At 42.4% G+C, this 12,882-nt stretch overlaps 1 protein-coding gene across 1 annotated transcript in view; it reads right to left on the bottom strand.

Annotated features, from left to right (window-relative positions):
- Positions 1-570: 570 nt before the first annotated feature.
- Positions 571-12,882, bottom strand: part of dnah2 (dynein, axonemal, heavy chain 2) — a 162,815-nt gene continuing 150,503 nt past the window's right edge. Inside the window, 20 exon segments of the mRNA XM_034136540.1 lie at positions 571-725; positions 854-1,004; positions 1,742-1,816; positions 2,298-2,474; positions 5,066-5,180; positions 6,128-6,279; positions 6,591-6,819; positions 7,363-7,547; positions 7,748-7,939; positions 8,065-8,249; positions 8,924-9,107; positions 9,326-9,474; positions 10,065-10,251; positions 10,530-10,656; positions 10,870-11,069; positions 11,180-11,324; positions 11,430-11,563; positions 11,687-11,835; positions 11,930-12,080; positions 12,698-12,764. Coding sequence (XP_033992431.1) covers positions 571-725; positions 854-1,004; positions 1,742-1,816; positions 2,298-2,474; positions 5,066-5,180; positions 6,128-6,279; positions 6,591-6,819; positions 7,363-7,547; positions 7,748-7,939; positions 8,065-8,249; positions 8,924-9,107; positions 9,326-9,474; positions 10,065-10,251; positions 10,530-10,656; positions 10,870-11,069; positions 11,180-11,324; positions 11,430-11,563; positions 11,687-11,835; positions 11,930-12,080; positions 12,698-12,764 — 3,109 coding nt within the window.

Raw genomic sequence — 12,882 nt, 5'->3', positions numbered from 1 at the left:
CCAGACAGACACTTGATCCAGATGTTGCAATAAGCAAGTTTCCAGTGAAACACTTCGCTTACCAGAAGGAGACTATTCCCTGTGTATGTGTATGTGTATATGTGTGTGTACGTGTGTGTGTATATGTGTGTGTCGGTTGTCGATGTTTGAGCAGGGTAAAAAGGGGGTCAGTGTGGAAAGACTGATGCCGGTCTGTACAGAGGCTGACAGACGAGACTAAAAAGGAAGTGAAGATACAAAGAAGCCTTACCAGAATTGAGTCAGACCAACTTCAAAGTATCAAAGAATGACTCAGTCCATTTATTGTCAGAGCCCAGGTGTGGTGACCTGTTTCATAGAATGCAAAACATTTGAGAAGTAACACAGTGTTTTAATTTAAAATACATTTTGCAGTGTATTGAAGCCTTGAGTCCATTTAAATCCAGTAACTAACAGCTAAAACAATAAATAATATTCCTCAGTAAAAAATAGTCAGTGGTTGTGTGTGTGTGTGTGTGTGTGTGTGTGTGTGTGTGTGTGTGTGTGTGTGTGTGTGTGTGTGTGTGTGTGTGTGTGTGTGTGTTAAGGCGTTTAGTTGTCCAGGCTCAAGAGTAGAGCGGTCCCTCTCTTGATCCAATGGTCTGGGGTCACAGCTCCAGATTTGAGTTCTATACCGACCACAAAAGAAGGCCGGCCTGATCCCCCCGAACGCACCGGGAAGTAGTAACACGGACACAGGTACACACCTGCACACACAAGAGAAACAGACAGAGTTGAGACACCCAAACCACAGTGCATGACATCACAGACTATATAAAAACAGATGGAGAAAATCAGAACTGATGATGAATAGTGCAGAAATCCTACTACTCACCCTTGGCCGCCTTCTTGCGGTTCTCCACAGGCTTGAAGTGGATAGTTGGGATGGGGCAGACCATCTGCATGGACTCAGCCTCCACCAGACAGGAGTTCCTCTTGTCCCAACCAGCCCCCTCCAAGAACAAACCTCGGATAAATACTCCATCCTGTAGGGGGAGGCAGGGAGTGAGTAGGGAAACAAGGGAGAAAAGGGAGGGGGGAATCATGAAGTATAAGGTGAGATATTAACACTTGGTTGGAGGTCACATTTCGTAAACAATGTTTATGACACACAGCCATGCCAATTAGTTAATGTAAAGTGGGAGGGGTGAAAACAAAGGAAAGATAAAGGCTACATGGGAGAGGAAGGAAAGAGGAGAGAGGGAAGAGGCAACGAGGAGGAGAGGAGAAGAGCAGGGAGGAAAGGGAAGAGAAAAAAATGAGATTGGTAAAAAAAAGAAGGAGGGGAAGAGAAGAAGAAACAAGGAAAGATAAGTTCTGACATAAGTCAAGAGTCAGAGAGCTTAAAAGAAGCAAGAAGGAAGCAGCACAAAAGACAGGAAGAATGAAACAAGATGAAGTGAGTGAGAAAAAAAGGGCTACAATGACAGACATTCTGAGGGGGGAGCAACAAGACCAATTAAACATCGTCTCACATAGTCACATTTGAATTGTAACAGTGCTTTGTAAGAGAATCCAAATGCAAGAGCAGATTTGAGGATAAGCTTTGAATGATAATGCGCTTTTCAGGAAAAAACACACAGAGTCAATGTTTGAGTGGAAATGAAAAATGTGATGAAAAGTGCCGATGACAGCTGAAAGCTAATGACTCAGAAAAAAAGTGGTCTGATGGTAAGTGTATGGAAATCTTTATGGAAATAGAAGTGTGTGTGGAGGGAGTCACCTTGGGCGGGTAGAGGAGGCTGCTGTTGTCCACAGTGGACACGATGAACTCCCAAGACAGCGTGTCCACTGATATCTGAAACACCAGAGGGACAAGAGTTTATTAACAAGGCAAGAAGGACATTTCCATTCATTGCAAGCAGAGACATATTTATTTATGTTTCAACTAAACAGTAAGTGTTAATGCGTGCATGTTAAATATATATTGCTTGAGGCAGCTAATGTGCAGTTAAGTGCAGTGGTTGTTGGCTGTGAGATGCTGAGAGGCTGAGATTAATGTATGGACTCAACAGAGCGAGAGAAAGGGGAACTCAGCAGGTTCTTTATGCCAAACCAGGCATCTCACAGGGGGAGAGTGCAATGTGTTTCCCAGGCTTTTTTTCTGTGTATTATGTGTGCTAGGAACATTAAGCAGAACTTAAACTGTATATAAACATCTTGTAGTTTTGATAATTGTTTCACAGTTTAAGCTTCTGTACACATATGTTGTTCACATATTTCCTAATGTATTGAGACTGTCTTCCTGCCTATGTGGATGCGGGTGTGTGAACTCTCACGTTGTGCTGTCGAGCAGAGGACTGCAGCACAGCGGTGAGGAAACCGTTGGGAAAGGTGAAGGCGGAGAGCCAGAACAGGGTGGGGGGCTGGGCCGTCAGTGCCCACTGTGCAAACTGATTGACTCGCTGGCAAAGATCCCGGGTCCACGCTGCCAGGGGCTTCAGTGAGGGGTACGCCTGGTGGACAGAGAGAGAGAGAGAGAGAGAGAGAGAGAGGGAGAGAAAGAGAGAGACGTGAACATCTACAGTCATTTCACACTGCAGCTGTTGGCAGCCAATTATAATACACGGGAGGTGTTGTATCACATTTTCTCAGGTGAGGTGTGCACGCAGTTAGTTTCAGACTTTTACTTCCTTTGGTTGCTAACATATTTACATTATATAACGAGAACCACAAAATATTAAGAAAATATTCTACAATATGACAATCATGATGTAGCCTACATGAAAGTAAAATAATAATTGTCATAGCTGTTTAATAACTCAATTACATTATTTTGTAAAAACATGTCAACGAAATGCATTTAATTAATAAATAATAAATAATTACATTACTCAGCTGCTTGCGTGTAGCTGAAGAAGATTGTGTAACTTTAGGAAGGTTGCCATATCTTCTTTTTCCAGGTTTCTCTGTGTCCTTTAATTTATTTTGTTGACTACTATACTAAACAAACTAACACTTTGTTGCATGTTCACACAACGATTCACACACACATTCTATAGACACACACCACGTGGACTAGGGGGATGAAAGAATTTGTGCATGTTTGAAACCTAGGGAGGGAGCAACCATACCATCAGTGATGATATTACCGCCATATATTTGCAATATGTTCATGCACATCTCTTCCATATTCTTTACATGCACATATGCTATACAGCCCCAACAGTTACAAAGAAACCCCCCCCCCCCACACACACATACAGCAGAGCCTTGTGAAGAAACCAGATACAAAATGGCCGGAGACCGAGAGGCAGGCAGGCCAAAATTAAAGCCATGAGTCTGTGAGCTCAGAACTAATGACAGACTGCCATGCCAAGGAGGGGAGGAGAAGAGAGGGATGGAGGGATGAATAACGAGGGCTGCTGTTGCTGCTTGGACCACATGAGGCAGATTGAGAGAGATGAGAGCTGAACGGAGGGCACGCAGCATGAAGTAGAAAAAAAAGGAATGAGATAGAGACAGAGACGAAGTAGACAGTGATTAAACCAAAGTACGCAAAAAATAAATTGAACAAGTGGCCTGCTTACAAGTGGTCAGTGGCATATTTAAAGAGCAGCTCAGCTGGAGGACACACACACACACACACACACACACACACACACACCACACACACACACACACACACACACACACACACACACACACACACACACACACACACACACACACACACACACACACACACACACACACACACACACACACACACACCTACACACACACACACACACACACACACACACACACACACACACACACACACACACTGTACATCCAGCAGTAATAAGCCACTGGCTGTAGCACAATGAGCTCAGGGTCTCTTTAGGGAAGTGGAGCAGGCCTTGGTATGTTTTCTTTGCTTATTACACTACGATTAGTTCACAGACAGTGGCTTTGTTCTGCCACTGAGGGCCAGGGTAAGCTCCACCTGATGCACACACACACACACACACACACACACACACACACACACACACACACACACACACACACACACACACACACACACACACACACACACACACACACACACACACACACACACACACACACACACACACACACGCACGCTTTAAAGCATTGCCTATAATGAGGACAGAATCTTGAGGAAACTCGAAGAAAAGCACAAACTGCCCTGAATGACCCCTGCTTGGTGGACACACACACACATGCACCCCCACACACACACACACACACATTGTGATGGGGCTCTGGCAGCATTCCAGCTGTGATTCTGTCCGAACACTTCATTATCACTGGAGCTCTCTCTGCAGTGACGAGAGAACACAGGGTGCTGTCAGCCTGGGTCAAGGGGCTGGAAAAGATTCAGGCTACACATAAGTGTGAGTGTGTGTTTGTGTGTGTGTGCTCTTAGACAGAGGAGAATAATACGTGTGTGTCTGTGCTGCCAGGCAGAGTGATGGCTAATTACACCTTTAATAACAGACCAGTACAGACAGGTTTCCAGCTGTTAGACTGTAAGGGAGCATGGTAGATTAGTGCTGCTCACAATCACAAAGATCAATATACATTAAGTCCTGCGTGAGAATTTGAATGGTCTCTGTTCAATGGCAGTGCACCATATAAATATGTTTTCATTATCCAGCCTAACCGATGCATGCTCCACATGTTTTATTGTTACCTTGTATGTTTCAATGATTTGCTTTATTTTCACAGCCCTCTTTTCTGAGTTTGAATCCGTCCCTGAGCAGTACTTTTTGTGTTGTGTTACTCAAGTCTACTCTATTCTCCAGAGAGACATTCATATTATTGATCCTAGCAGCACTTCTTCATTGTAGTCTGTCTGCCCACTTTATGTCGTGAGATAAAAGGAAGGCAGCAGGTGCAGCTTCGTGTCTCATTTCAGAAGGAATAAGCACCATCCATACATCCAAATTACGCCTCAAGCAACACAACAAGGAGGAATGCAGAGAATAAATAAAGGAAGTACAGCATACCTGTGTTAAACTATTCTCTGTAAACTCAAAATAACTTGCTTTGGAGGAGGACTTAAGAAGATTGTGTTGGTTAGTGCGTACGGTACCTTTTCCCACAGCGGTGGTACACGAGCGTCATATATGTAGTTGAAGGTCTCCTCCAAGCTGGGTGACATCACCACTAAGCCTTTTATCCCTTTGTCCAGCTCCGCCAGGGATGCACTAACACACACACACACACACACACACACACACACACACACACACACACACACACACACACACACACACACACACACACACACACACACACACACACACACACACACACACACACACACACACACACACACACACACACACACACACACATACACAGTTATAGAACAAATCTGTCACTTCAACACCCTTTTATTGTCGTCACTGCTTTCTAGTCTAGATCTATTGCAATTACCGTGCACTCACAGGCTGGGTGATTGGGCCATTGTTTGCTGATTTGCATCTTTATTGATAGGTGTAGCAGAATTCCCGTGAAAATAACTGGTTTTGATTTGCTTTGCAATCAGATACTTTGTTTCGCCATCAAAATGTGACACTTTGTTAGATATGAACTTCCTAGATGTACTATGATTTACTTTATTCATACTGTATCTATTGATGGTTGCCTACTTGGTCCCATGCTGGTCTGTGTTGTAACATAGACTACTTGAGTGTATTAGTTTGGGCAAGCAAACTGTGCATAGACAGAATAAAAGGAGGAGGGATAGTGACTGACAATTGTCTTTCTGATTAAAAATGAATTGAAGAATTTATAGAGGATAAAAAAGTCATCTTTTTATTTAAGCCTATTATTTGGTAAATGTTCTGTGTGTAAGGCAGTTATATTTTATCATTACGTGCTGGAAACATTTTTTTTTGATAAGTATATGCCAAGCAGACAGTATTTTCTTACATTATATTGCGCTTTTTCGCTATGTTACTCAATACTTTTTGCCAAATAAATGACTAAGTGTAATGCCTTAATATTTACATTCACATAATTCCAATCTGAAGTTAAGTTACCCAATGTCACTACTAATACACTGGCTATCTCTAGCATCTCTATTTAAACAGGCGCATGATTTGCTGCTCTTAGAGTACCACTATAACATGAGATGTGGAGTTCATACATGATGGTCTCCAGCAGGAAGTTGTATCTCTGGATCTCTTGCAGCAGCACCACATTAAGAGGGGTGGGGTTGTCCTGGAGGAGCGACCTTGTGCCCTCGTAGTCGATCATTGCTGGGATCTTCCCACGAACATCTGCCAACAACTCTAATACCTGCAATGACGTTCCAAAGAGCACACAATCAGATGAGACATGAGGCTCTGACCAAGCATTTGCAGCTGGGTAGAATTAGAGGACTTACAATGGTTCAAACTAAGTCTCTTGATAAACACACTCATACACCAACAACAGTCACGCTGTAAGCCATGCCACAACGAGCACAATAAAGGAGCGGGATGATGAGATTGCATAGCTGAAAGCGTCATCAGTTTTTGTTTGAACCTAGATCGAGCCTGAGATTGTTGTGCATATAAATAAATGGTTGGTCTCATCTCATGCCAGTCTATGACCTACTCCCCCCTCACCTTATCTTCTCTACTGGGCCCAGCAGCAGAGGAGCTGGTGACCTGGGGCTGCAGGGAGAGCAGGGTGTCAAACAGCGTCCTGGTCTCAGCGATCTGACTGGCAATGTCAGCATTAGAGTGCTGGCCGAACACCTCAGGGTGCTCTGTGGGCGGCAGCATGCTGATGTATTCCTTGTATGAGGCCTGGACACCGTCACGGGGGATGTAGTAGGAGGTTAAGGAGGAAAACCTGAGAGAAAGGGGTTTGCAGAATACAAAGTCAGGGATCCTGTATGTATTGGTTTAAAGAAGTATTGGTTTACAATTCCCAGTTTCCCCATAGAGATTAATGTCATCTTATTGAATGTACTTCAATGGAAAAATGCAAGTATAGCATCAAAAAACGAAATAAAACACTAAATAAAAAACAAATACTTCCCCTTTATATTTGTGATTGGTTGGTTATAAATCAAGGGAGTGGAAAGAGAATGTGTACATGTAAGTAATAAAGGAAACAATTGCCCTGGAATAATGGTACTTTAACGTGTTGAAGTGGAACAATGTGTCAGCATGTTTTAAGTTGTGATATTCTGATTGTGCACTTGGTGGTGCTGGCACTCTGCGAGCTGCCTGGAGCTGCATGGAGCTGCAGCAGGCAGTTTAAAGTGGCCTCTGTCACATTGACACGGCCACACTTGCTTTTAACGTTGAAAATATATGTTGAGGACGGTATGCATTCAAAGATTAAAATATGTCTAAATATCTGTGTAATGTGTGTGTTTCAACGTCTTACTTGAAGAAGGGCTGGCTTACGGCAGCATCACAGAAGTAGTCATTGATGTAGGTGGTTAGAAGACGTCTGTCCCAGTCATCCGTCACATGACCTCCATAGTTGACCCCAGCAATGAGGTACTTCAGAGCATCCCAGGGAATCTCCTCATACTCCTCCAGGTAGAGACTAAGCAGATTCTCACTCACCTAGAGGAAGATCTTAACAGGTTAACTCTGAAATGCAAAATACAGAACATAAGTAAAGCAAATCAAAAATCCTTGCTGCATGAATTATAAATAAACAGGGTAATAAATGAATTTGAAACAGATTGTTATGATCAATTACTCTGACAGGGTATACAATGGCTTTTATGACTAAAGCTGTCAGTATCAGAAGAGGCTCTGACCTCAAAGTCAGAATCGTTGAATCCATAGATAATGTTCCAGCCAAGCTGGAGGAACTTCTTCCTTTCCAGCAGGATGCTGTGAAAAAAGCAGAGGGAGAAGAGAATCTTCCTGTAGAAAACTGGTTTGGAGCAGCGGTTGAATTGAGCCTCCGTCACCAGCTGGTACAGACGCTTCATGTTGGCTTTCACACCCTGAGGACAGAAGAGGGCAGTGTTAACACTATGGAAGGTTACATGTAGGATGTTACGATTACTGTTAACATGTGTAGGACAATAACACTCAAATATCTCATGTCTGTATGTGTGAGCGCCTGCACCTTTGGTGGTTCAGTGGTCATCTTGATGCCAGCCTGCAGGATGCTAATGGGAAATTCGGGGTGTGGTGAGGAGCTGAGCCAGAGTCTGAAGTTTGGGTGGGGCTTCTGTAGCGATTCCACCAGCTTATCCAACTCAGGCATCCACGAGAGGGAGAGGTGGCAGTTGGCAAGGAACACCCAGTGACCTGAGCAGAGAAAAACAGGGTGTGAGGTAAACAGGCTGCGGATCACATTACAGAGAATCACACAATCATCTTAGGGAATACTTACTCAGAATACATTTCCTTAAATCTAAATTCCTGAAGCCTCATTGAGAAAGGGATTTCTTCCATTTAAATGTTCAAAATTATAATTATGTCTGGCTTAAGCCATTTATTTGTAATCGTGAATATAGCACCTATACTAAGTATTCCAAATAAGTGGTTATTTAAATATGTGTGGATATTGGATGTAGAAGTCAAGGAAGGAATTTGTCCAAATGTAATGTATTTTTTAACCAAATATCATCACTAATTCTCTATAAATATGACACCTAAAAGCATTACTTTTGTACAAGGCCCCAAACAAATGGTAGTTATTGGATTACACAGAATTCACCTGGAAAAGCCTCAGGGTGATACTTCTGAGCCGGTTTAATTAAATAGCTACTAAGACTATTCCAGCCTTATCCTATATTAGGATATAGGAGGCTTGATATCCTCCTCTGGAATTCACAATATTTTAGACTTCTGGAATGCAAATCTTAGTTGTTTTGTGTGATCAGGTAAGTACACTTTGTCAAGCACAAGCGACCTTTGAGACAAAAAAACACTTTTAAGAAACATAATGAAACATAAAGAAAGAACATCGAGGGTCTTACCATTCTTGACGCCCTCCTCTATCATTCTCTTGGCTATTGGAGCCTGTCCCTGGCCCAGAGAGAGAGCGTGGAAGTCCTTGCTCATACCGGAGGCCTCAGCCAGCTGCAGCAGGGCTCCTGTGGGGTCCACCCCAGGGCACAGGACAAAGACTAAAGGAGTCTTGCTGGTGGACTCCTCCACAACCTAGGGAGAGAACAGAGTTAGTAGAAAAAAAAGAACAGAGAAAGAAAGCGAGAATAAATGAGCCGACAAGGTGTACGTTTTGTATTGAGCGACAATCAAACAGAATTAGGCACATAGAATGTTTTGTTTCATTTGTTTCATTCAAATTCAAAGCTTCAAACCTAGCAGTCGAGACAGAAGAAGCAACAGGGGTTGAATAGATTACAGCAGACACTCACCGCCTTCATGTCGAGAACAGGCGGCTCCACAAAGCGAGAGCCGAGTTTGTTCACTATGAAGGAGGTGACGCACAAGGAGACACGGTCCTGACGCAGAGAGCGCACTATCAGCATCTTCTGGAGCTCGTTACAGTTAGTATCCCAATCACCTGGGAAGGAACCAAAGAGAGAGAGGGTAAAACAGGGGTAAAAGCAGGCAGTTTATTAATAAGATAGGATAATGTGTGATTAAAATCAGGAAATCGTACTGAACAAAGGCTTTAATGAGGACAAAGGCCAAGAAAAATCTAAAACAGTTAAATATTTCAGAAGAAATATTCATACTGAATAAAACGTAGTCAAATATAATTCTTACAAACGAAGAAGACATGAGTTCATCACCACCAGGGTATAATATACTGTGAGTCCTTTTTGTTTGCAGTGATATTGTATTGTGTACACTGTCCAGTCACAGCCACTCCAGCTGTACTGACATTCTTCCTATCAGCCTTGTTGTTTCAAAAGAAGCTGACCCATGTATAAACACACATATCTAATACAGAAACCATGTACAAGTTTGCAACACTTTCTCTATTGTCTCTGTCATACTTCTGCAAAACCTTGTGAATGAACACCAGTTTTTCTCACACACAAATATCAGACATCTGCGATTTAACTTCATTGTTCCTGGTGGGAAATATTTTAGTTTTTAACTAAATACGAAAGAAGAAAAGAAGAACCTCAACGAACACACACAGACCTGGAAGTGTAGAATTCTCTGGCTCAGCACTGGTGAACCAAAGGTTCCAGTCACGAGGGTACTGTTCAAAGGAAGCCATGATGCCCTTGAAGTTTGGCAGCTTATCCAGCTCTGTGATGTGGTCCCAGCTGGAGTCCACCAGCCAACTGGTACAGGGGTTGTCCATCTGATGCTCCCTATCGAGAACCTAGAAGCAAACCCATCAATCAGTCCCGCTTTCATCAGTGTATCAATAAATAGACCAAACAACACATCAATCAGAAATTCACTGGCAAAGAAAGATAGTAAAATTAATCCCCTAATGGCTATGGAAATCTTGGGAAAATGGCTTGATGATTTCATTCACAGGGGAATGCCTTTTTGGGCATTAAGTGTGTTCCAAGCTTTGAGAACAAAAGGTATGTCCTGTTGGATTATCTTAAATCGAATAAGGCAAAAACAAGAGTATGTTGTGTGTTTTCTTACGAGGCCTCCTCTGAGGAAGAAGCTGTACTCATCCATGTTGAGTTTGCCAGCCACCTCCAAGATTTTAGCACACATCTGAAAGCTGAAGAGCAGCTTATGGACTTCAAACAGACCACGACATGTGTACCTGCGGAGGAAAACACCTGAGTGAGATCATCAACATACAGGGTATATGTTTCCGACAGATCATATAAGAAACTTCCAATTTCAATAAATAAACTGATAGAAATGTCTTTATCATGGACCTTGTCTGATTGTCAAACATCAACATTCATATCACTTTGATTGTATGCAAACAGACACAATTCATAAAATCACCTCTTAATGTACCCTTGCTTACTTGTATACAGCGTATGTGTGGTAGTCATTGAGGTTGGTGATCCTCTCCTCCAGCTTGTGGCTGCGCTTGCTATTTTCTATGCTATGGTTGAACAGGTTAATGTAGGCATCCAGTGAGAACTGGTACATCGGGTCTATGCGTCCCATGTCGTTAAGAATGAAGAAGAGAATGGACGCTCGCTGGGCACAAGAGCGATAGGCCTGGTAAGAGAGATCATTTTAAGTTAAAAACACATACTGTATGCATAAAGGGATTTGATCATAAGACCCAAATCCCCCTCCGCCCCAGTCCCTTCATTCCTACACCTGACCTCTCTGGCAGAGTCAATGTCGATCTCAGTCTGTTCGCTGCTCTCCAGCTGCTCTGAAACCTCAGTGGATGTCACTTTGGATGTCTGCAGGGTGTTCACCAGCTGCACATCATCCAGTAGCGATCCAGTCGCCTCATTCAGCAGCCTGGTAGAGTAGATACACACATTCAACATACACAAAACAATATACAGGAGTAAAAACTGTACAATAAACAGAGGGAACTATTATTACTGGTACTAGCCCAATGACCTTAGGATCTCATCCTCCAGCTCCTGAAGGCTTTTCTTGCCGGCTGCAATGCTGATCACCAAAGAGTCCTTCTGTTCTTCAAGGTCTGGACGCTCCTTTCGCACCACAATTCCAAGTAGTTGGGCTTCCAGACCCTGTAAATTCACAATCAGATACACAAAGAGACAGTTTAAGGCAGCAGCTTCTACTCTCAAACGGTATGTGTACAGAAATAAGCTCAATTATGAACTGGAGCAAAAACAAACACAAACACACACCTGCTCCTTCACAGCAAAGTTGACGATGGTGGTCTTTGTAGAAATCTCTGGTGTGTAATGGGGGTTAGACAGTTTGGTGGTGATGTAGAAGCGAAACTCTGGATTGTACTCCACCTCCTTATCACCCAGCTTCAATATCAGCCTGCCGCCTTGAAAAAGCACACACAAAAACACACCCTAAAAGTTAGCTAAACATTTACTTTAAACACTTATGCCATTTTAATTTGTGTATCAGGGTCTGACCTATTCGTGTCAGCGACTTGTTAAGAATTGGGTTGAGAGAGGGGTCCAACTCCTCCTGGACATTCTGCAGCAAAACAGGATTCCCAAACTGGATGGCTTGCTCCAGCACCCGCAGGTAGTCTGGCATCTGAAAGTCGATCACCTTCAGACCCTGCACATGTGGACACACAGGAGGAGACGCAGGAGAACAGAAAGAGGCAGAGCGCAGAGATAAGTTACGTTATCAAATCAAAGCTTGACATTTTTATTAAAAGTTACGGGACAAATGTCATTTATATCAAAGTCCTTAAAGTCAGTTCTAAGTTTTTCTATTATACTATCAGAAAAATACACGTTTGAAAACTAGTGGTCTTCTGCATGCAACATGAGCATTTTAGTTGTAAATATATGTCATTGTTGGATAATTTGACAGAATTCACGGTTTTCTTCTGGAAGATCTTCAAGAAATTCTGCCGTTAACTAAAGATAGTAAAAATATTTATTATTTATGCAGAAATGTAATCATCCTACATAAAAGTTAGCGCGTTATTATTGTGTTAAAGCATTAATTAATTAACGGTGACAGTTATTTTAGCGCGCATTAACAGTTTTTTATTTTATTATTATTATTATTTTGAAAGTCAGCTACTCACTGACTCTGAATACACATACAGAAAATTATGCGATTAATCGCAATTACACATTTTAATCGTTTCCCAACACTAGTAAAGAAAAGACACAAAAACATTGAATAGGAATCAGAATACGATCCGCTGAGAAAAGACTTACCCTTTCCATCTCCATATTCTTGATCCACTTCAGAGATTGGCCTTGAGGGTCCACCATCAGCGGCCATCTTGAAAAAAGGTAAGGAAATGTTATAAGTCAAAGTGTATCTACAGTATGAAACACATCTTTTGTTTTGTCAACTTAAGAAACTGGACTACAGCTTATCTTAATAAATAACTTTACTT

This window comes from Trematomus bernacchii, unplaced genomic scaffold (genome assembly GCF_902827165.1).
Source record: "Trematomus bernacchii unplaced genomic scaffold, fTreBer1.1, whole genome shotgun sequence".
Taxonomy (NCBI): domain Eukaryota; kingdom Metazoa; phylum Chordata; class Actinopteri; order Perciformes; family Nototheniidae; genus Trematomus; species Trematomus bernacchii.
Note: the sequence above shows the minus strand (reverse complement) of the source record. Positions and strands in the feature narration are given on the sequence as shown.